The sequence below is a fragment of the Lepidochelys olivacea genome (genome assembly GCF_965140295.1).
Source record: "Lepidochelys olivacea isolate rLepOli2 genome assembly, chromosome: 10".
In the NCBI taxonomy this organism is placed as follows: domain Eukaryota; kingdom Metazoa; phylum Chordata; order Testudines; family Cheloniidae; genus Lepidochelys; species Lepidochelys olivacea.
This window is the reverse complement of record NC_140420.1, coordinates 10,515,212-10,539,028: the sequence shown is the minus strand read 5'-3', so window position 1 is coordinate 10,539,028 and position 23,817 is coordinate 10,515,212. Positions and strand designations below refer to the sequence as shown.

Genomic DNA, 23,817 nt, shown 5'->3' with positions numbered 1-23,817 from the left:
GTTGCAGCTGTTCAGTTAGGAAACAAACCAGAATATGAGAGTCTTTATAGTGTATGCTTTCATGAATGAATACTCACTTCTCCACTAATAAAATTCACTTAATATCAAATAAAGATGGAAGTTTCAAAAGAGTTTAAAGTAGATAGGCACCCAAGTCTCATTGAAACTCAGTCGGGATTGGACACCCGTTTTAGGCCAGTGGTAACCCAGCTGGATTAGAACGGCCCATGCTGTGAGCTCAGCCTCAGTCTTGAAATGGTTCAGCAATAAACAAACTCCAAATTTGGCTGTCCGCACCTTTCAACTAACGACTAAACATAAAAGCTATCTATTTTGTTGCAGTGTTTTAAGCAAAGGCTCTGATCTGGCCCTGGGGTTCTGGGTTAACACTTAGGAGCTCCTCTCCTGTCCCAGCACTCCCGCCCATGACAGGAGGTGAGGCAGGCAAGCCTTCTGAACAGGACTGCTGGCTCCCAATTGGTCAGTGTCTCCTCTTGGCCCTTTCAGGCCCCTGAAGTACGAAGGCTTTTTGGTTGACTGGATTTTCCTTAAGCTGGGGTGCATCAGGCACTGCCATCTCCAGCAGGAGGTAGAGAAGGCATGATAGACCCCACTACAAAGGTTCCTATGAAAATCGAAGTCTAAAACTTTATATATGTGGTGCTTGTCATGACTTAATTATCACAAGGTGCTTCGTGGCAATAGTTATAGCTAGACAGCATGGTATTTCTTGATCCTTTGGATTTACACTTTACTATAATGCCCTTCAGGATAGTAACACCTGCTGGTTAGAGCAGAGCTGATGAGCCTTGAGATTCTCCATTGTTAAACTTAACAAGAAACTCGTGCCCCTGCCTGTGAAAAAATTCTGTTGAGTCATGTGAACTGGCTTAGCTACTTCTGCAGGAAAGTTAACCTTTGAGTTTGCTTGTGGATAAACTCCGGTAATGGGGGCCCTCTGTAGTAATAGTTTCCTACTAACAATCAGGGAATTTATTTTAAAAAAAAGAAGAAGATGGTAATGGATCATCAAGACTTTAACAACAGACTAAAACCCTGTCATGGGAAACTGGATACAATATGTGATCTGCCCCAAATTGCAAGCCAGTTAAAGTTTACCAGATGAGAGTATTAAACCCCCACAAGACTTTACCAGCTACTCACTTCCTCTGAAGGAATAACCCTGAACACCTGTCTAGTCCTGCCAGTGCAAGACAATGACTTTTATGCTTAACTCTGCAATGCACACTACTGGCACTTGCTGACTCTGCATGGCTAATAGCTTACAATTCTTTTGGCATTCATGCATCAGCAAGAGCATGCTGCGGAGAAATGCCAAGCCGTAAAGGAAATGTTTTGAGTTGGGGTGGGGGGAGAGGGAATGCTCTTCATACAAAGCTAGGAGAATCATGCAGTCAGAGGTGTGTGCTTATGGAAACAAGTGCTGATTAAGTTGAATCATATCACTTCTTGAAGGCAAGTCACTGTGGTGTCTCCAGTCAATTCCTGCTTTATTACATGCACACGTTTTAATCAGAATCAATAAACTTCATGATAAACAATTAAACAATTATTTCTCACTCTATTGAGTTTCTCAGTTGAAATCGATGGGGTGAGCAGATACACTGACAAGGTAGAGGAGATCTATATTCAAACAGATAGATACTGGCTTCAGCAGCACCTGCATTCCCATTCTTCACCTCATATGAAAGATATTAACCATTAATTGCTCTGGAGAGTTCCCCATCTGCACTGGGACTAGCTTTCTTGCCTTTGCAGGCTCAGGGTCAATAAGTGTGAAGGAAGAAGGAGGGGTGGGTCTGACTAGTGAGCTGAATGAGGCTCTTAGACTCCCAATTCTCCACTCCACCAAGCTGTGCTCCAACATCATGGACAACAGCAGCCACAGGAAGATGGGTGTGGTTTCCAGATCTTTGACCAGCTGGCTCAAGTGAAAGTTAGAGTAACAATGTGGCCTCTTTTACTTCTGCTGCCCCATGAAGGATAAGGCATAGTGAAATTTGACCACCACACTCCAGCACACCCTGAGGCATCCTCTCCTCCCATGTATGCTGGGGCAAAGGAGCAATTCTTTGTCCAAGAAGGTGTATGTAGAAGGTGCAGGTGTTCTCTGGTCTCTAGAGATATAAAATGTATTGATTACAAGATCAGCTCCTCAGTATCTGGCTATTTGAGGGCATAGCCACACAGAGGTGTCTTTTTTTCCTAGGGAGACAAGAATCATTCCTAACACTCCTCTTTGCAGCTGAAACTTGAGATATGGTACAGAATGTCTACTTCACTGTTTCATGCAGCAAATCTAAAAGCAGCAGTAATCTGTTGCATTGCATCTGAGAAGCTCCATGAGCACCTCTAGATTTGTGCTATCTTGAGTTTCCTCCCACAGTAATACCCATTGTTTGTTTAATTGCAGAGCGGCCAGCACCTCCTAGAGAGCCGAAGGTTCCCCAGTCTGAGGTGTCATCACAGACCCTGCAGCTACAATGGGTTCCTGGTAGTGATGGATCTTCACCAATACGGTATTTCACCGTGCAAGTGCGGGAGCTACCAAATGGAGAATGGCAAACCTATTCCTCTTCCATCAGTCATGAGGCAACGTCCTGTGTTATTGAGAGGTATTGTATAACATCAGAGTGTCATAGAAGGTACAATACTTACCATTCCAAATATTTTATAATTTCAAAGCACTAAGCAAACATTAGATAATGAAACCTCACAACCCTTCTGTGAGGTTGGTAAGTAATGGTCACTATCCCTGTTTTAGAGTTGGCAAAGCTGAGATACACAGGTTTAGTAACTTGCCTAAGGACGTCCCACAAATCTAATTCAGAGTTGATTTTGTAGTTAAACATTTCTAGGCTCCTCCCCCAATGTTTAGTATGCTAGACAATAAAATCATAGAATTGTAGGACTCAGAGAGACCTCGAGAGTTTATCTAGTCTAGTCTCCTGCACTCAAGGCAGGACTAAGTATTATCTAGACCAGTGATTCCCAAACTTGTTCCACCACTTGTGCTTTCCCTGCACAAGCGGCAAACAAGTTTGGGAACCACTGTTCTAGACCAACCCTGACAGGTGTTTTTCTAACCTGCTCTTAAAAATCTCCAATGATGCAGATTCCACAACCTCCCTGGGCAATTTATTCCAGTGCTTAACAGCCATGATAGTTAGGAAGTTCTTACTAATGTCCTACCTAAGCCACTGTTGCTGCAATTCAAGCCCATTGCTTCTTGTCCTATCCTCAGAGGTTAAGGAGAACAATTTTTCACCCTAATCCTAGCAACAACCTTTTATAAACTTGAAAACTGTTTTCATGTCCCCTCTCAGTCTTCTCTTCTCCAGATTAAACAAACCTAATTTTTTCAATCTTTCCTTACAGGTCAAGTTTTCTAGACCTCTAGTCATTTTTGTTGCTCTTCTCTGAATTTTCTCCAATTTGTCCAGATTTGTCCAATGTGGCACCCAGAACTGGACACAGTACTTCAGTTGAGGCCGTATTAGTGCAGAGTACAGAGGGAGAATTACTTCTTGTATCTTGCTTACAACACTCCTGCTAATAGATCCCAGAATGATGTTTGCCTTTTTTAGTGTTACACTGTTGACTCAAGTTTGTTCAACTCAAGTTGAAACAAGTGTTACACTGTTGACTCATATTTAGCTTGTGATCCACCTGCAGATCCCTTCCCACAGTACTCCGTCCTAGACAGTCATTTACCATTTTGCATGTGTGCAACTGACTATTCCTTCCTAAGTGTAGTACTTTGCATTTGTCCTTATTGAATTTCATCCTATTTACTTCAGACCATTTCGCCAGTTTGTCCAGATCATTTTGAATTTTAATCCTATCCTCCAAAGCACTTGCCACCCCTCCCAGCTTGATATCATCTGCAAATTTTATAACTATACTTTCTATGCCATTATCTAAAACATTGATGAAGATATTGAACAGAACTGGATCCAGAACTGATCCCCACGATATGCCCTTCCAGCTTGACTGTGAACCACTGATAAATACTCTCTGGGAACTCTATAGTCACTCCATCTAGGCTGTATTTCCCTAGTTTGTTTATGAGAAGATCATACGAGACAGTATTAAAAGCCTTACTAAATTCAAGATATACCACATCTACCATTTCTCCTCCCCCCAACCCCGCCCCATCCACAAGGCTTGTTACCGTGTCAAAGAAAGCTATTAGGTTGCTTTGACACGATTTGTTCTTGACAAATCCATGCTGACAGTTACTTATCACCTTATTATCTTCTAGGTGTTTGCAAATTGATTGCTTAATTATTTGCTCCATTATCTTTCCGGGTACTGAAGTTAAGATGACTGGTTTGTAATTCCCTGGGCTGTCCTTATTTCCCTTTTTATAGCTGGGCACTATATTTGCCCTTTTCCAGTCCTCTGGAATCTCTCCCATCTTCCATGACTTTTAGAAGATAATCGCTGTCATGGAGGACACAGCACTGACTTATTAGTCCACCCAGAGGTATAAACAAATTGCTACTACCCTTTGTCTAACTGTGCAGGAAAAAGAAAACTTGAAGATTGTAGGACAAATGCAGACCTGATTCATTGTCCTCAGTGGAGTTACATCAGGCCTGAATTATGCCTGGTGTCTTTCTAGTCAAGGCCTCTGAAATCAAGGAGACCAGCTATGTATTTTGGAACTGACACTGTAGTTACTGAAAATCAAAGATCTGTATTTCAAGAAAGACCATTTAAGTTGCTGAAGTTTTCTAATAGGGTAGAACTAAGGGAAACATTTCTTCTCCACCTTGCTAAAAGCATTTTCCTGGGGGAATCCAGAAAAGCAATATTTTGAGTGCCACTAGACTATTGCCCATCCCTCAGTAGTTAATCATCCTGTGAAGGAATGTCTTACCCCTCTAAAGGAAAGACTGGAGCCTGCAGCTGGGACAGCCTGGAGTGTAATCAAGGAGACCCTGTCCTAGGGCTGGGCTATATAAATAAGAAGAGGAAGCTCAGCAGGGGAGTAGAATCCATTCAGGCTGCATAAGGTTTTTCCTCAGGCTCCAGCAGACCAGGCTTATGAGACTTAGAGGGTTGGTGTTATGGACTTCAAGTTTTGGGAGCTCTGAACCAGAGTCCAGTGGTGAAGACCTTATGAAATTTGTTGTAAATGCTCCTTTCCTAAAGCCTTTTTATAAAAGGACGTGCTGTTCTGTTAATGTGTGTTGAGTTCTCCTTGGCCTGAGCTGATAAAGCAAACCTTTTGCTGCCCAATCTGGAAATTAAGGTGGGACACACCTGCAACACCGCGGTGGGACACAAAGGAGTGCAGGAGGATGGCTCACCCCTTTACACATTCCTTCCCAGTAGGTTTTTGGACCTGTAGTCACAGTTGCATTTGCTGGTTGTTGGACAGATACTACCAATTAATTAACTAAACTCACCATAACTTGTAGCCCTGAAATTGAAACTCGTGAAGGTGACTCAAAAGCAAATCTTCCCCCTCGCCAAGCTAGAAGAAGCTTTGCTAAGGTTATATCAGTTGGAAGTTGCTCTTTGCATATGTTAAAGCCATGCGTATACAGAACTGTAGTGAATCTGCAGTCACGGTCCATACTAAATAATTCAGGGAATTGCATTAGCTTGGAATTTAATAGGAATGAAACATGCCAATCTTGCAGCATGACAGAGGATTAACTGGGAGATTGGTGGCCTCAGGGTTAATGCCAGCTGTGCTATTGACTCACAGGGTGGCTCTGGGCAAATCATCTAACCTCTCTTTAGCTCAATTTCCCTATCTGTAAAATGAGGATGATAGTCTTTAGCTGTGCCACAGGTGTGTTGTGAGGATATATTAGATAAAATACGAACAGCGCTCTGAAGATCTGAAACACTAATATACATGCTGAATTCTATTATTATTAATATGCCCTGCCCTTTTCCAGAACCAAAAGCTACCATAGATATGTCTGTGAATCATAGCTATGGCTATTCTGTAGACCATCAAGAGCACAGAATGCCTGTGTTTAAGAACTCTGTCCAGTCAATATTTGAGAAGGTGATGACAACAGTGGAGAGTCTGAGCAAATCCAGTGCTACGAGGAAGAAGGACAAGGCCAGATAGAAAGGGAGGAGCCTTAAGAGGAGATGAACTACTCTAATAATTTCATTTGCCTTTGGGCAGGTTCTTTGTAAGAGGTTTGGTCTCAGACAGCTTTTGAAGAGAATTCATCCCTCATCCTCATTGTTATGTTTTACAGGCTGAACCCATTTACCTCTTATAAGCTGCGTCTGAAAGCAACCAATGATATTGGAGATAGTGACTTCAGTGCTGAGACAGAAGCAGTCACTACTCTGCAGGATGGTAAGAGAGATGGAGAGGGAATATGATCCTACCCTTGGCATGGGATGGGGCATGGGTAGATCTTGCTATAACCTCTAGAACACACTTTCCAGTGGATTTAATTCCATTTTGTGCCTTAGACAGTGGTACCCACCCACTTAAACACAGTTCTGTTCACAAACAATTGATATGGGTGGTAAATAGCTTAATTAATAACAGGCAGCTTTAAGTGTTTTGGTGTGCCCTCTGAAAATGAACCATGTTTTCAGGAGTCTCCAAATGGAATTAAACTCTGTTTCATTGGTTTTCAAACTCTGTTCCAACCATTATCTTTGCAGAAATTGAATAATTTACAAGGGATCATTAAAAATAAATGTGGAACTGTGCATATGTTTGAAGAAATGTCTTCAATTGTTTTCACTCATGATCCACATTAGGCTGCAGTCCATCCAAATGGCTGAGGTGTGTTTAATTTACTTTGTTTAGTTACAGGGAATCCAGAACAGTTTGGCCTCCTTACAATCAAATGGGTAAAAACTGCAAAAGAGTCTCGCTTCCTTGGCAAACTGTAATCGTTTATTCTGCTGAGCAAACCTAGTGCATTCCACTGTGGAGAGCTGTGAGCTCCTGATAAGCTTTTCCTTCTTTATTCCTGAGATGATACATACTGGGTGTTGAGAGGTAGCGTAGACAGAGAGGAGGTATGGTAGGTAACTGGCCATGCGTAGGAGTACTCTTGTTCACTCTTTTTCCATTGAGCAACCTAACACTGAAGCTGGGACAGAAAGGTCAGTAGTGAAGGAAGGAGGGGTTGATGGAATAAGTTTTCTGTGTTTTGCCACACTATTATAACCTTTTATTATGTTTTGGGTTTTGTTTAGTTCCAGGTGAACCTCCACGCTCTGTGTCAGTAACTCCCCACACTACCTCCTCTGTCCTTGTTCAGTGGCAGGTAGGTAAAATACAAAAATTACTAGAACTTTTCTACAGTGACCTAAGATTGATGAACCTTGTTGGCCTAATGGCACAATGCAATGAATAACTTCTCTGCAAAGCCAGTATTATAGCACACTAGAAAGACTGCAGCCTAGTTCCCTACTGCTGATCCAGTTATATATTATGATGAAAGATGTAAATTTCTGGTTCCTGGCTTTTACTCTAAGGGGGACTGGATAGTTATGCACCTTGAGGGAGACCGGAGACATAAAGGGGTTTCTACAGATGCCTGAGAATGTTTCTCTTACAAGTAGTACTGTCATCTTGTTGATAATACTAGGTATCACAGTTTGCCTGTACAATACACAGCAGAGTCATTGTCAGAGTTGGTAAGGATCAGGGAACAAAAATCTCATTCAGTTCAAATTGCATATAATCTCCTTCAGATGATAAAACAGGCAAATATGCTGTGTCTGAGACAACATTCATACCTCCAAGGAATTCCACGTACACTTGAGCTCTTTCTTTTTGAGGTCTAAAGAATGGAAGTTTCTCCAGAATAATGGATGCTGAGAGTAACCATGCCATATCTGCTTTAGAAATATATGCATTTTCAGTTTCTATCCTATCTTTTCAGTCTGGCCTTGATCTACTTAGATTTACTGGAACTCTTTGTATGCTATTACCCGAGACTTCCTCTTGCTAGTCAGCATTAATATAGAAAACCCAATGGGTTAACACAAGGTATCTGTTACCTGTGCCAGAAATTCTGTCCCACCCCATGCCTAAGATAGACTTCTGCCCAAATAAGAAGTGCATCTTTGACAGGTTGGATTCAAGCGGAAAACATACTGTTTACAGTGTAGATCAGGCTTCCTGCATGTTGGAAGAATTTTCTTTGATGTATGAGGGCCTGTTTATTGCTGTGCAACTGTACTTAGAAGGTCTGGCTATTCAAATGAGTAGTGAGCACATTTTCATGCAGCAACACAGTTTGTAACTCTCTCACTTTTACTGCATGTTGACAAATGGAAGACATACTGAACAACTTTACCAATGGAGCTAGTATAGGTATCAATCAATAGCCCCACTTCCAAATCAGTGTAGTCCTTTGCAAGGACAAACAGGGAATGTGAAATGTAATGCACAATAAAAAAACCACATTTGTCCAATTGACTGATTATTGGGGGGTAATTAATGTGAAATAGGTGGTTGTTTAGGTAACTAGATGCTTTTTATTTCATGAAAATGAAATGGGATAGTTGTACCAGAGCCATGTCAAGGGAGTTGCAGGCAATTACATGTCATTACTACATGTCTTATATGGGATCTCAGTAATTCAGCTGTACTTTATTTTTCAAATAAATAAAAACCTCAAATCCCGCAGTAGCCTACAATAAACAGGGCATTCTACAGCAGTGTTAAAGAATAATGTAAAACTGAAAACACAAGCCAGTCTGAACGGAGAAGAGGGGAAAGAAGAGACTGTAGAGTTCCAAGCAAAGCTGAATTTTTAACTTTGAATTTTGTTAATAACTCACAAAACAAAATCCAAATGCACTATCTGTATTTGAATCCACTTATAGACTCACAGACTTTAAGGTCAAAAGGGACCAGTGTGATCATCTGGTCTGATCTCCTGCACATTGCAGGCCAGAGAACCTTACCCACCCACTCCTGTAATAGACCCCTAATCTCTGGCTGAGTTACTGAAGTCCTCAAATCATGGTTTAAAGACTTCAAGTTACAGAAAATTCACCATTTACATTAGTTTAAACCTGCAAGTGACCTGTGCCCTATGCTGCAGAGGAATGTGAAAACCTCCCAGTGTCTCTACCAATCTGACCACGGGGAAAATTCCTTCCTGACCCCAAATATGGCAGTCGGTTACTCCCTGAGCATGTGAGCAAGACCCACCAGGCAGATACCTGAGAGAGAATTCTCTGTAGTAACTCAGAGCTCTCCCCATCTAGTGTCCCATCTCTGGCCATTAGGTGACTTTGCTGCTAGCAGTCCCATCATACCCTCCCTTCCATAAATTTATCAAATTCAGTCTTGAAGTCAGTTAGGTTTTTTGCCCCCACTGCTCCCCTTGGGAGGCTGTTCCAGAACTTCACTCCTCTGATGGTTAGAAACCTTCACCGAATTTTGAGCCTAAACTTGTTGTTGGCCTGTTTATATCCATTTGTTCTTGTGTCCACATTGGCGCCTAACTTAAACAACTCCTCTCCCTCCCTGGTATTTATCCCTCTGATGTATTTATGGAGAGCAATCATTTCCCCCAAGAGCCTCTCTTGGTTAAACAAGGCTAAACAAGCCAAGCACTTTGTGTTTCCTCTCATAAGGTAGGTTTTCCATTCCTTGGATTATCCTACTAGCCCTTTTCTGCACCTGTTCTAGTTTGAATTCATCTTTCTTAGACATGGGAGATCAGAACTGCACACAGTATTCCAGATGAGGTCTCACCAGTGCCTTGTATAATGGTACTAACTCTTTCCTGTCTCTACTGGAAATATCTTTCCTGATGCATCCTAAGACTGCATTAGCCTTTTTTCACAGCCACATCACATTGATGGCTCATTGTCATCCTGTGAGAAACCAATACACCCAGGTTATTTCTCCTCCTCTGTCGCTTCCAACCGATAAGTTTATAGCAAAAATTCTTGTTGTTAGTCCCTAAATACATGATCTTGCACTTCGTGCTATTAAATTTCATCCCATTTCTATTACTCCAGTTTACAAGGTCATCCAGATCTTCTTGTTTGATAATCCGATCTTCCTCCATATTGGCAATACCGCCAAACTTTGTGTCATCCGCAAATTTTAATTAGCGCACACTCACTTTTTGTTTGAAGGTCAGGAATAAAACTGTTAAATAAGATTGGTCCCAAGACTGATCCTTGAGGAACTCCGCTAGTAACCTCCCTCCAGCCTGACAGTTCACCTTTCAGTATGAACCATTGTAGTCTCCCCTTCAACCAGTTCCTTATCCATCTTTCAATTCTCATATTAATTCCCATCTTTTCTAATTTAATGAATAATTGCCCATGTGGAATTGTATCAAATGCCTTATTGAAATCCAGGTAGATTAGATCAACTCCATTTCTTTGGTCCAGTCAGTCCATTATTTTTAAATGTAACTGGTAGAAAACAAGTCCTTTCCATCAAAGCCAGTTATAGTAATAATCTAAGATTGATTTTAAAAGTTCTAAATGATGTTACTGTTAACTTCAAGATAGTGTATCACTTTACTTCCACCTTAGACACAAGAGTTTCTGTAACTCACATGATATAAACAAATTGTTATTATTACTACTGCACACCATCCAGGCAGCCACTCATAATCACTTTACCTACCTCAGCAGATCCCTTAGGCCTTTCTCCAGATAGAGAAAAATCCTAAATAATCCATTACATCAAAAGCGGACATTTATCCATGAAAGACTGATAGGAGTGGAAAGACCTGACCTTTCAGCAAAGTACCCTTTTCAAGGAAGAATCATCATTTTCATGGCAAAGAGAAAAACATCCTGGGCCATTTATCTTCTGAGTATCCCTGTGCTATATTTGAAGGAGGAAAGGACTGGGGAAAACATGAAAGCATAAATACAAGTTGGTTGTCAATGGATTCATGTGGAATTAAAGAAATATCCTTTAATTAGATGTATAACATAATGTGGCGCATTAGTGTCCCTCATATACTCTTATTCAACAGTGTTTACTTTTTTTACATTATATAGGAAAGGGTACAGTAAAATATTTGTCCCTAAAAAAGTTTCTCATGTTTTTTGAAGTGCTGTATGACGCTTCTCATTACATAAAAATAAGCTGCATATGTTGGATGTAAGAAAGGGCCTTGCTATCCTACTTTGACAGGACTAGGCCCCTCACAAAATTCTCCAGGCTCTTTGTGGCTTATGGGGAGGGGGCTAGCGGACAAGTAGTGTCCATCTATCCAGATGGATAGCCAAGTGCATCAGATCATGTTATAGACTGGCAGGGGCACCTCTTCCTGGCAGCAAATTAGCACATTGCACAAGGGCACCGGCTACGTCGGTGACCTCTTTAGTGTGCATACTCCTCAGAGACATCTGCAGAGCAGTAAGTTAGTCTTTTCTTCACACATTCACAAAGTGCAGGTGACCAGGGATGATGCTAGATTTGGCACTCTGACTGTGAATGCCTTGCACCTGCCTCCGGGAAGTTCTACTGCTTAGGAGTCACCAGCTGTGGAATGTGATAAGGACTATCACTCGATACAGAAAAGGATGCTACTTATCTGTACAGTAATGGATCTCCTTCAAGATATGTAGTCCATATACATATTCCATGACCCGCTCTCCACTCATGCTACTGCAGACTCCACAGGCCAGGGGCTCTGAAAGCCGTGGAAGAACTGAGGTGGGCGGGGCAGGTCCGCCCCTTATTCTGTCACGCAAGCTCCTGAGGCAATGAAAGGTGCATATGCTGCCCCTCCAGGCACTGCTAACTAGAAAGTTCTTCAACACATGCACACTGGTGTGATGCAATCACCAGCTGTGGAATATGTTTACAGACTGCACATCTCGAAGAACGTCTGTTACGGCACAGGTAAGCAATCCCCTTTCCCCTCAGCCTTAGGTTATGCACCAAGCCCCCCAAAATACCTTTTGCCCTAATACAGAGGCATTTTTTTCTGTAGTACAGTCAGTTCTGGTGGATGTCTTTTTGTTGGTGGTGGTATGGAGCAGGAGGTGTTATGTTCTTTTTTTCTTTTCATAGCAGTATGCTAGACTGTTACCAAATTCTTCTTTAAATTTCAGAGTACTTGCCTCTCTCCCTGTTTTAAATGATTAAATTATTGGTTTTCACTTTCTTCTTTAAAATTACACAGGGTGTTATCTGGTATTGTCACTACATTTCACCCAAGTAGTTACTGTTTCAGTGATGGACAAAGATATTTCTGTGTAAAGTTTCCAATGTACATGGAGGTTTTTCTGGAATTTAAAAGCAAGATCATTATAGCTACAGGCATTATCATTTACCCTTTCAGTTCCTTTCTGCTTAAATTTGGGGATCTTTAGAAAATAATGGCTCAAGGTCACTTTTCTTCTCTGCCACATTAAACCTACGGTGAGCTCCTGAAAAAACATTTTTTTTTTCCAAACCATCATGACTCCCATGTCCTGTCTATATCTAAGTAAGTCACTCAGATAAAAAAATCTCCTCTCAGTGTAATGGATTTCTTCGGCCTTTTTATCTCTAGTTGGAGAAGGACGTGGGGGACTGCAGTAGCATTCCTCTGCTGAGGTATAAGTACTATTGAGTGGCAGAGTATGATCTAGAGAAATAACAAGTGTATGGATGGCCAGCCTGATGGCCCTACATAATTACCATATAGCTATGCCAGAAATCCATATTTAGTTCTCAAGTTAAATTTCTTGTTCTTCAACTTAGCCCAGTATCCAAAGTGGATACCTTGCTGATGTGAGAACAGCAATGTTGGGCTCCATTCACTCCTCAGCCGTAAAGAAGATTCTTTGAAGCAGGAGGCTTGGAGTGAGTGGAAAGAGCAGAATCCTGGGGGTCCCAATACATTATGTGCAAGACTCCTTGGGGAAAAAGAAACATAGTCTGAAGGAGTGTTATAGGTGAGACTTATATTCATGGCACAAAAAGGGAGAGACCGTAAACATCCTTCACTTCCTAAATTGCAGCTATTCTCATGACTTGTGTATTTCTTTGTTTGTTATAGACAGACCCATGTGGCTTGAGGGATGTGTGTTCTGCACTAGCCAAATATAAATGAGTGGCAGTACCTCATATGGAAGTAGGGCCATTACCAAAATACCTGGTTTTCACCTAATTAGTTAAAACTACTGATCCTTATTCCACTTCTCATCAGCTACCCCTCATCTCTAACCATGCTGAATCCAGAAGCTGTCCTCAAGGAGAACAACCAGGAGAGAATCGCTGTTTAATAATAACCGCCGTTGCCAAAATTTTGAATTCCTCTTCTGCGGCTAAATGTGTGAAAAATTGGCTTCCTTTTCTGCTGTTTTTGTGCCAGGCAACATGTAACGACATCTGTGTTTTTTTGCCATTGGTTTGTCCAGACAATTTGTCACACACAGACTCTTGTGCATTCAGGATGTAGGACGCTCATGTTTGTGTGAATCATATAAGCCGTGGACTACTAAATCCAGGGCATTTTTAACTACTGTCTCTGAGTTAAAATAACAACAATGCCTTTAAATGTTGTTTTATAACTTCCATGAATGTTTTTCTCTTGTATTGTTGAGGGATCTGTTCTCACCATAGAAGTTTGAGTCCCTGTTGCACTGAACCCAGACTCTGGATGAGACTGTCTAAACCAATGTCTTAAACTGTCTGATGTTTGTTGCATTGAACTTCTTACCAAGCACATTCCTAATATGAACTTCTTGCAGCCACCAAAGGTTGAGAGTCTGAATGGCTTGCTGTTGGGGTATCGGATTTATTACCGGGAGCTGGAGTATGAAACTGGGCCTGGAACAGAGTCCAAGACTATTAAAATCCCTTCAGCTTTACGAGCTGAGCTTACACGTGAGTAGACACACTGCTGTATTAGAAGCTGATAATCCACCATTCCATCAGAGTCCGCACCCCTCATTACTCAGTGGAGAGGATGTAAAGATGTGCCATGGGTGCTAAATTATTTAACACTTAAGTACAAAGGGCAGAGATGTTCAAAGATGCTATTAACTATGGTCTAATCTGCATTATATTTAATGGCACACTCCAATCCATGCCAGCATGCTTGAAGTGGCATTTTCTCTCCCTCTTTGTTTCTCCTCCCTCCATGCATACTCTGATTTCCTGCTTTCTCCTATTTCCATCTGGTGGTTACTGTGGTACACTATGCTCTGGCTTCATACACAAAAGGTAGCAGATACATTTTGGAAAATGTATTATTTCAGAAAAGGTTTTTATTTATTTTTTTCCGGCTGATGGGAATATTTAAAGTTTCTAAGTGTTTGTTTGTCATTATTTAGGGTCAAAATGGAAAGGAAATAAAATAAATAAAAAGCAAAAAGAAAAGGCGTACTTGTGGCACCTTAGAGACTAACAAATAGTCTTATATTGGCGTATAGGTTAACAATAGTCAGGAAACATTTTATTGATGGAAAGAATACTGAGAAGGAGAAGAGTAAGAGAAAAATGAAGAGGAGATTTAAAGAGAAGAAGGAAAGTAGGAAGGAAGAATAAAGCATAAAAATCAGGCGGGAGAGGAGGATCAAGTGACGGCTCAGTAGCTTGAGAGATGTAGACTAGCAATAAAATGTCATCGTGACAGATAAGCTTCTGCCATGATTGAAATCAATGGGATTACTCTCAGAGTTAAATACTACTCACTGTGAGTAAGGGTGGCACAATCTGGTCCAGCAGGATTTACATGATATGATAATGTCTTGCAGCATTTCTCAGGACTGGGAGAACCCATTCAGGCTGTCTCTTATAGACACTATTATGATAATATCTATAGAGAGTAGATTTTCTTTGCAATAGCTTATGCATCAAATTCTGTCCTAATTTACAATGGGATTGTACATAGTGTAAATCAGGGCAGAATGTGGCCCTAAAGGTTCTATAGCTGATTTTCTAATAGTATAAATCACCCTACTGTGCTTTTTATGGAAAGACAGAGAGAGAGAGAGATTTTCAAAGAAAATTCCCTCTTCTTTTAAAGCAATACAGTGATATTTGTACCCATGCGTACCTCTCCCACATTGACCTGCTGTTTTTATACAGTTTATTATTACTGTAAATACCATGAAAATGAAACTGTGGGAAACTTAGTTTATGCTTTAAAGAAATAAATCCCATATAAATTTAAACATTAGCTGTTTATGTCCCACATCTGGGGACTTTATCCTATGATGCTCCACATTTAAGCTTTGGTAGGCTGAGAACTAACAATTCAGTGCGGTGTTGGGAGTTTTCCCCATAGAATTTGCCTCCCTTATACTGATTTGTTCTATTTAATCTAAGGAATCAGTACATTTCCCTGTGCTGTATATTTGTGTGATTCTCTCTGTGGTGATGAAATGAAACAGCCCCTTGTGAGTGAGATGCTTTTGATGTGTTACGAGAGAGTGATGTGATTTTATTGCCCTTCAAGGTAGAGTCCTAAAGCTCAAACTGCGTATGTGTGTGCTGCATCATTTCCCTCTGTCTCTGCTGTACATCATTTGCAATAACTGTTTCCCTGCACTGTAACAAGCTTTCTGCTTTGCTTACCCTGAATAGCCCAAAGCGGCTTCCAGACAGTGAATAGCCCCTCTGCATTAACGACGTATGAATTAACACGTAAGTGCACGCTGCCTTGACTTTTTGTAATGGTTGGGAATACACCATGGGCACACTTATATGGTTCTCCTCACCGAATCATGCAGAAACCAACTCCAGATTAATGACTCGGCTTCCTTGAATTCCTTTTCTTTAAATGCTTCTTTCCAATATATCAAGACATTGATGATGCAAGTAGGTAACAGTTTAAAAACAAGGCTGCTGGGAAAGTGAAGCATTATTGACTCTAACATCTCAATATTTCTGTTGCTAAATGAATTCTGATTGTGTTCGCCTCATATTTCACAGTCCATCTGAGTTTAGCTGAGTCACATCATTAGTCCTTTGATTCGAGCACTGGGATGCTCAGGCAGTCCCGCAGTTAGAGGGCTAATTTAGAAAGGGCCCAAAGAATGCTTATGCAGCTCAGAGGTGTGTTCAGTTGGAAATGAATAAAACAGGGTTCGACGGAGTTAAAAGGCAAATTGCTTTCTGGTGAGGATGGTTCACTAGGCAGGTTTGGCCCCAGGCGTTTAAGTTACAGATTGTTGGGGGGGAAAGAAGTGAAGCCCCAGCCCCACAAGCATTCGGATGCCTGAAATCTCATATGTTCTGTTTTCCTGGCATTGAAACCCTTCTTGTGATTTTTTTAACAACAGCAGCAATAAAAGTTCCTCTGTGTGAGCTGACAAATGCTGCAATTCTTATCAAGATGGCTGTTTCCTATGGTATATCAATGTTTTATTTATAGGCTGGCAAAGCCTTAGCGATGTATCAAAAAATCATCTACTGTGTATCTGAAACAAGTCAGAGATGCTGGACTCTGACTCAGATATGTGGGCAGAATACTTGTAAATACTTCTGTGAAGCTGAAATTAGAAGGACCCCTGTGGTCAGATGCATTGAACCTTTACTGAACTGTTGGCCTGCCATGAGCTACAGAGCTGGGGGTGTAGTGTGATTCATAGATAACAGAGAAAAGGTATTGACAAGGGGAGAAATTCAGACCCATATCCACAAACACACCTGTGTGAATAAACTCAGTGCTGATTAAAGTACAATTTTATTATACCATTGATCTGTCTTTCCATATGCTTTTGCTGTGGGACCCTTTTAGGTAATAAATATTAACTGTAAAGACGGTTATTTCATTTTCAGTTGCAAATCCTGGAACTCTGGGCGGCGGCAGCCAGCCCTCTGTGAGGGTATTTCCATGATTCTATTCTGCCTCTTGTCTTTCCCTTGTTTATTAATTACCATAATGCCATGGGTTTTGCTAGCTTCTTTTCTCCCTGCTGTCACTCTTTCCACAGCTGTTAGTGTATTTCCTAGGGTCAGCTAAGAAATTGTTGCCCAGTGGCCGAATGGAGCATAGAAGAAGTTGATCTTAAAAAGGAAAGAGATTTCAATGTTCAAACTGTGATTGCTGCAAGAAAAAGAATTCTGTGCAGCCCTTTGAATAGGACTACAAATTCCATCCATGAGTCTCCCTCTGCACCCCGCTTCAGCAGCAGCAAACAATAATGATGCTGCTGTTGACTGTTCCCAAGGTGAAACTCTTTGAGGCTGGGGGAAGGCCTGCAGCTATGAAATCTCCCACCGGCAGACATGTGGATGAATCTTTTGAACTTTTGGAGCACAGTGCAGAGTCCATTGCATGCACATGCTTCCCCCTGAGTAATGGCAGCTGTGGAATAGCCCAGCAATGTTACCTCCCTCTAGTCACCCACCAAGTATTATCCGTTTTACGGAAGCAGTAAAATGAGGAAGCAATAGGAAAGTCAGGTCCTTTCTTGGGGCAGATATTGTGTCTTTCATAATTATGGAAGTACAATGATGATGTGTGAATTAGATATGGTTATAGCCAGGGAAATACGAACTTTTCAGTGACTTACTGTTTCTAGTATTCTAGCACTGTATCAAGTGAGAGACAGAATTCTGGGTATAAAGCGATGAGAGAGTATTAAGTGGGATGTTAAAAGTGCCCATTTTTTTAATCTGCTGATTTAAATTTCCAGAGCTGAAGAAATACAAGAGATATGAAGTTGTAATAACAGCATATAACATCATTGGGGAGAGCCCTACCAGCACACCTGTGGAAGTGTTTGTTGGTGAAGCAGGTAAGCAAATGGAAAATTAATTGATTTAAATGGAACCTGAGTTTTTTTCACACTTTCAAGGTAGTTGAGACAGGAACTGAGGAATTTGAGAGATTCCCCAGATAGCTATGATTCCTAAACAGTTTTCCGCAGCACCTCCTGCTGGCAGAGGTTGGGACTGGAGTGCGATAGTCATTTGCTGTTCAGAAGCCCAACACATCTAGAATACCCAAAATAAAGAAGGAATATGCCTCTTGGAGAAAGAGGACAACAACTGTTTTAGCAATTTCCAAAAGATTAACATCTGTACCAAATTAGCTGGGAAAGGGAAACAGGAAGTGTGAGGAAAAGGTGACTCAATTTATAGAAGTAAAAAGTGGAGATTAGGAAACGAAGAGGGGTCATAAAACAAGAGAGACATTGGAAGTAGATCCTTTTTTTACAGCCCTTTTGCATGGCAATGTTTTCTGTGCATGCACCCCACAAATAAATAAAACGTTGAATCCGTGGATTCAGCTTATTGGTAGCTCTGGAGCTGAAGTTCCCAGTCACCCACAAGACAATGAATACTCTCTACCTCTGCTTCTAATCTAACCAGCTGCAAACCCTCCCTCAGCACCTAGATATCTGTCTTGCCATGCAACTTCGTATTACTTAGCATGGATCTAGTACAGAAATCTACACTGCGCTTTACAAAGTGTAACTTGCAGATCAAAGTACAGTCCCTGTCTCTAAAGGGCTGAGAGTCTAGAGGCACAAGTCATCACAGTGCTCATAACCAAATACTTACCATTTGAATGCTTCATGAAACAGGGACCCTGTCCCGCACAGTAATTCTTGCTGGGAGAGGATGGGACTGGAGTAGCTGTGAGCTTCCTCAGCTAGCACTTCTGTACCATTCCCCATAGCAACTTCTCCCATTAGAGTCTCAGGTAAGATGGGAAATCCACCACCACTTGGTCTCTTGCCCATTCAACTATATGAACCAATTTGATTTCACTTTTACTCTTTTTCTTAAATCTAAGATTTAAAGGTTTGAGTTCAAACTCTCGAGATGGCTTTTTATTGCTACATTAAATACTAGATTTCTGTGAACTAAGAAAAAAAATTATTAACTCTGTTTAATCTTTTTTATTTCAGACATAGTTGTAATGTTCACTGTTATATAAAACTTCATCAATTAATCAGAGGCAGCCCTGCTCTCCGGTTACAGCTGGAGATACTTACATAATTGAGATATTTCAGAGTAGTAGCTATGTTAGTCTGTATCCGCAAAAAGAAAAGGAGGACTTGTGGCACCTTAGAGACTAACCAATTTATTTGAGCATAAGCTTTCGTGAGCTACAGCTCACTTCATCAGATGCATGCAGTGGAAAATACAGTGGGGAGATTTTATATACACAGAGAACATGAAACAATGGGTGTTACCATACACACCGTGACGAGAGTGATCAGGTAAGGTGAGCTATTACCAGCAGGAGAGAAAAAAAACCTTTTGTAGTGATAATCAAGGTGGGCCATTTCCAGCAGTTGACAAGAATGTGTGAGGAACAGTGGGCGGGGGAGTCGGGGAAATAAACATGGGGAAATAATTTTACTTTGTGTAATGACACATCCACTCCCAGTCTTTATTCAAGCCTAATGTAATGGTGTCCAGTTTGCAAATTAATTCCAATTCAGCAGTCTCTCATTGGAGTCTGTTTTTGAAGTTTTTTTTTGTTGAAGAATTGCGACTTTTAGGTCTGTAATCGAGTGACCAGAGAGATTGAAGTGTTCTCTGACTAGTTTTTGAATGTTGTTATTCTTGACGTCTGATTTGTGTCCATTTATTCTTTTACGTAGAGACGGTCCAGTTTGGCCAATGTACATGGCAGAGGGGCATTGCTGGCACATGATGGCATATATCACTCTGGTAGATGTGCAGGTGAATGAGCCTCTGATAGTGTGGCTGATGTGATTAGGTCCTATGATGGTGTCCGTTGAATAGATATGTGGATACAGTTGGCAATGGGCTTTGTTGCAAGGATAGGTTCCTGGGTTAGTGTTTTTGTTGTGTGGTATGTGGTTGCTGGTGAGTATTTGCTTCAGGTTGGAGGGCTGTCTGTAAGCAAGGACTGGCCTGTCTCCCAAGATCTGTGAGAGTGATGGGTCGTCCTTCAGGATAGGTTGGGAGAGATGGGTCTTTGATTTGATTTTGGCTCTGGAGACCCATTTTAAAAAAAGATCACACAATAAAAAGTGAGGGTTGCCAATAATGGGAATGGGAGCTCACTAATCCACTGGAAGATATAGATTATCATACCATCACCAGTGGCACACACATAGACAAAAGGAGACCAACACCAGTTCAGCATACCCCAGCTAGTCTATTGATGAGTGCTGTTAAATGGCTGCTGCATTCAATCCCACAGGTTGTAGTATGTGGTGGGTAAAGTGAGTCCTTTTGTAGTTTATACCACTCATCTGGAAGGAAGGGGCCATAGAGAGAGAGATGCAAGGTATATATTGGGGGGAATATGTCATTTCTAAATTTAGAATCCACTATTCTCAGAAAGTTAAGATCTTCTGGCATTGTTTTCATCTTTATATCTAGTGCTGCATGGAGCACAGTCAGCACCAAATTACCACTACACACTCATTGAAGTGCAGTTCAAACAGTCTGCATTAAGGGTTTATCCTTAATCTCTACCATCTACGTATGGTGGAAGCAACTTTCTGCACAGGAGGACTATCTGCAGATCTGCCCCTTCCCTCTCTGTTAGATTTGAATTATTCCTATTTGTTTGGATTTTATGTATTACAATAATGCTGCTTTTCAGTACTTGGAGCATGCTTGACAATTATTTTTAAATGCCCTAATAGATGAAGAGATCTGTGGGTTACCCCAGATCAAATCAAACAACCCAGTAACAACACAACTATAACAAGACAAGAAGGAATCACCTCCCCACCAGAGTCCTACACCACCACTACTAATCAACCTTACCCAACACCCATCTCCTCACAGGCAAGGGTCCTAGCCATTGGGTACCCATTGTGATGCACTTGGCAGTCAGGGCAAGAAAGAAGATGACAATATTTCTGTGAGCGCCACATGCTTGTTGACAAGACTGGGCAGTAATGGTGATACTCTGTCTTCTGACTTGAGCAGTGAAATAGTGGGGTAGATGTAAGCGGCTTTTTCCTAAGGGACGAGCACACAGACCAGTAGATTCCTCTTCTCAGTGGACTAGAAGATGCTTGTAATGATCTAATGTTGCCTTTTATATCCAGCCACAGCTCTGCCCTGCTCATTAGTAAACTGTGTGGAGCTCCTCACAAATGACAGAAAAGTGGAAAGCTGCTACTTACAGAAATTAGAAAGGGAGTCACAGCCCCTTCGGCAGGCCCCCTTCTCTCCTTGTTAATTCATTTAACAGTTCAGCTGTCAGGGTTCCAGCTTTGTTGGAAAGCCAGTGACTGTTCAGTGAGAGCCTAGGTACTGATATTAATCCTGCTCCTAAATACAACTGCTACCAGAGGTGGTGGTCTGCTCAAATGAAATAAAGATTCCTTTACAGCTGCTGCTATGCCAGGAGCATTGGCTTCTTGTTGTTATCTGCTTGTGGGGTGGGATCTGGAGTTCCAATATCTGCATAATACTTGAATACAAATCACGGATTTAGGGCAGTCATGCTTCCCCTAATTTAGGGAGGCGAATAAAATGGAAAGCAGCAGTGCAACTCCTTTGCTGGCAGGCATGCGCACACTGGTGCTTCCTCTCATCCAGCAGAGCTGCCCTGGATGAAATATAGTGGAATTCTTAACTTGTTTTAGCAGCTGCTGCTGGAGGTGTATGTTTGTGGGGAGGAAGTCATGGAAAGGGTGAAATATGCCAAGGAATACTTTCCTTTCAACAGGGGATGGAGGCACTTGTGGGATGGGGAAGGGGAAAGTGACGCGTATCATTATAACTGACGGTGACACCGACTGCCCTTCATGCTTCACGGGAGCTGACGCATCTGATTTTTTTTCTTTTTAATTTTTTGAATAATTGAGCTCTGCCAGCGGGCTCGGCACAGGAAGCAAAAAGATGCAGCCAAGGACTGGGAGATGCAGACCCCCTTCCCGGGTGTCCTGTATTGAAATGCTACCTTGGCTGCTTTAACATCAGCTTTTGGGAAAGTGTCTGTCTTGCTTTCACTTTGTCTAATGAAAGTTGCCGTCTGGACAGTAACAGGACCATTTCTTCCCCTCCACCACCTCCTGACTTGAATTTGCCCCCACAGTACAAAGCTTACAGAAGCCAAAGCAAATATCTTTTCCCACTGTTACCCGTAATTATTTTCCTCTGCCTCCCTGCCTGCAGCACCACAAATGTCCCTAGAGCTCATGAACTTGTTTATTTTTCATCCCCCTGCCCACCTGCATCTGAAGCACTGATAATGCACCCCAGAAAGCTTTGTTCCTGTCCATTACAGCAGGAAAAGCATTCATATTCTTCTGGGATGCCTGGTACAGACAAGCGAGGAATAGAAAGAGGCTGAGGAGTGCCAAGGACATGAATAGGAGATTGAGACTTAGGGGAACACAAGGTGCAGTGGGGGTAGGGGAGCCTGAATATCTAGGTGGGAGAACAGGGACGGTGCTCAGGAAGGAGGAGCAGGTAACAGCATTTTGGGGGATGAAGGCTAAATTCTAGACACCGGTTCAATGCCGTGAGCTGCTCCCAGCAGGGTGCTTTCTGCCTTTGATTCTTGTTCTGCTACGGGAGGAGGATGTGGGTGCAAGGACTTATCCTCATTGACGGTTTTCATTCCCTGATGTAAGCCCTCTCCATTACTTTCAAATGTCCTTCCAGAATGGCCAATTTGGCATCATTTCCCCACACCCGCAATTACTTGGAGGGAGAGGAGAGGGAATCTTCCCCCACCCCCCATCTCAAACCTCCCAGCCCTTACAGAAAAAGGGCTTCCTCTTGTTCCTTTTCCAGAGTGTAGTTGAAATGATGCCTCTGGAGAGAGGTCCCGGGAAAACCAACACTTCAATACATTACAGCTGGCAACTTCAGTCATTCTAACTTGGCACTCGTAGCTGCTTTCCCTCTATCTGTGTGGGGCATGTGTGTTGCAGCCATAGGTGCTGGAAATAGAGGTGCTGAGGGTGCCTCAGCACCCCCTGGCTTGAAGCGGTGTCCATCATATACAGGGTTTACAGTTTTTGTCAGTGGCTCTTAGCATCCCCGCGATACAGATTGTTCCAGCGACCCCAGTTGCAGGTATGTATGTGAATGACTGTGCGTCTGCAGATTGGAAGTACAATGCTGCAAGAGTTAGTCGGACATTTCCACTCTAAACCATTTTGAGGGAGGTTAAATGTCTTGGCCATTTCAAATTGCATCCGTTTAAAATGCAGGATGCAGTTTGTCAGCCTAGCTGCCGTTTTTTCTTCTGTTAAAGAGGTCGAGGTGAGGAACTGGTTTCATTTTGGCCAAGCTTTAAACAAAGTGCAGCTTACCTTAGCACCCATGCTGCCTAAATAAATCTGCACTATAATATCTTGTACTGGCAGTGGGCTGATCCCTCTTGGCACGTAGAAGTACCAAACTTTTGAAATGTAGGAAATATTTTAATTTTAAGAGTTATCTTCTGACTGTGAGTAAAAGGCTTCTTTGGGTGAGGTGCGGGGAATAAGGAGTATGTAAGATGTTGATTTTCTATTTAAATCTGAAGGGGCTGCAGAGCCTTCATGGTGGACAGTGGTACTGGGACATTGCCATTACACAGTGTGGGGTGCTGTTCTCCAGCAGAGATGTTAAATCCTTCCCTCAGCTTCTTGAGTAGGGAGAGGTTTCGGCTGACTCCTTCCACCTTGCTGCCTAGTTTACCTGCCCATGCTATGCCACTCTGCTTTGAATAGGGGCCTAGCAACAGCAGCAATGCATCTGTGAAACTGACTAACAGTCTGGTCTCTGAAGCACTGTACTGGGGTTCAGAGTTAAGGATTGCTAGCTAGTTTCCCTGACATTGCTGCTTGAAAGAATGGAGTGAAAGAGAAGCAGAACAAGAAAGGAAAAACTCAGGAAGGTGGAAAGAGAAAATGGAGGGGAGGGAGAGTGTTCTATCTTGACTGGGGTTTCCAGTCACATACCTTTCTCCA

The 23,817-nt window shown here is 42.0% G+C and overlaps 1 protein-coding gene across 1 annotated transcript in view; it reads left to right on the top strand.

Annotated features, from left to right (window-relative positions):
- SDK1 (sidekick cell adhesion molecule 1) overlaps nt 1-23,817 on the top strand; it is a 687,887-nt gene that overhangs the window by 554,068 nt on the left and 110,002 nt on the right. The window contains exons 31-35 of the mRNA XM_084641923.1: nt 2,435-2,636; nt 6,255-6,358; nt 7,219-7,289; nt 13,702-13,837; nt 17,599-17,700. Coding sequence (XP_084498049.1) covers nt 2,435-2,636; nt 6,255-6,358; nt 7,219-7,289; nt 13,702-13,837; nt 17,599-17,700 — 615 coding nt within the window. The remainder of the gene's footprint in view (nt 1-2,434; nt 2,637-6,254; nt 6,359-7,218; nt 7,290-13,701; nt 13,838-17,598; nt 17,701-23,817) is intronic.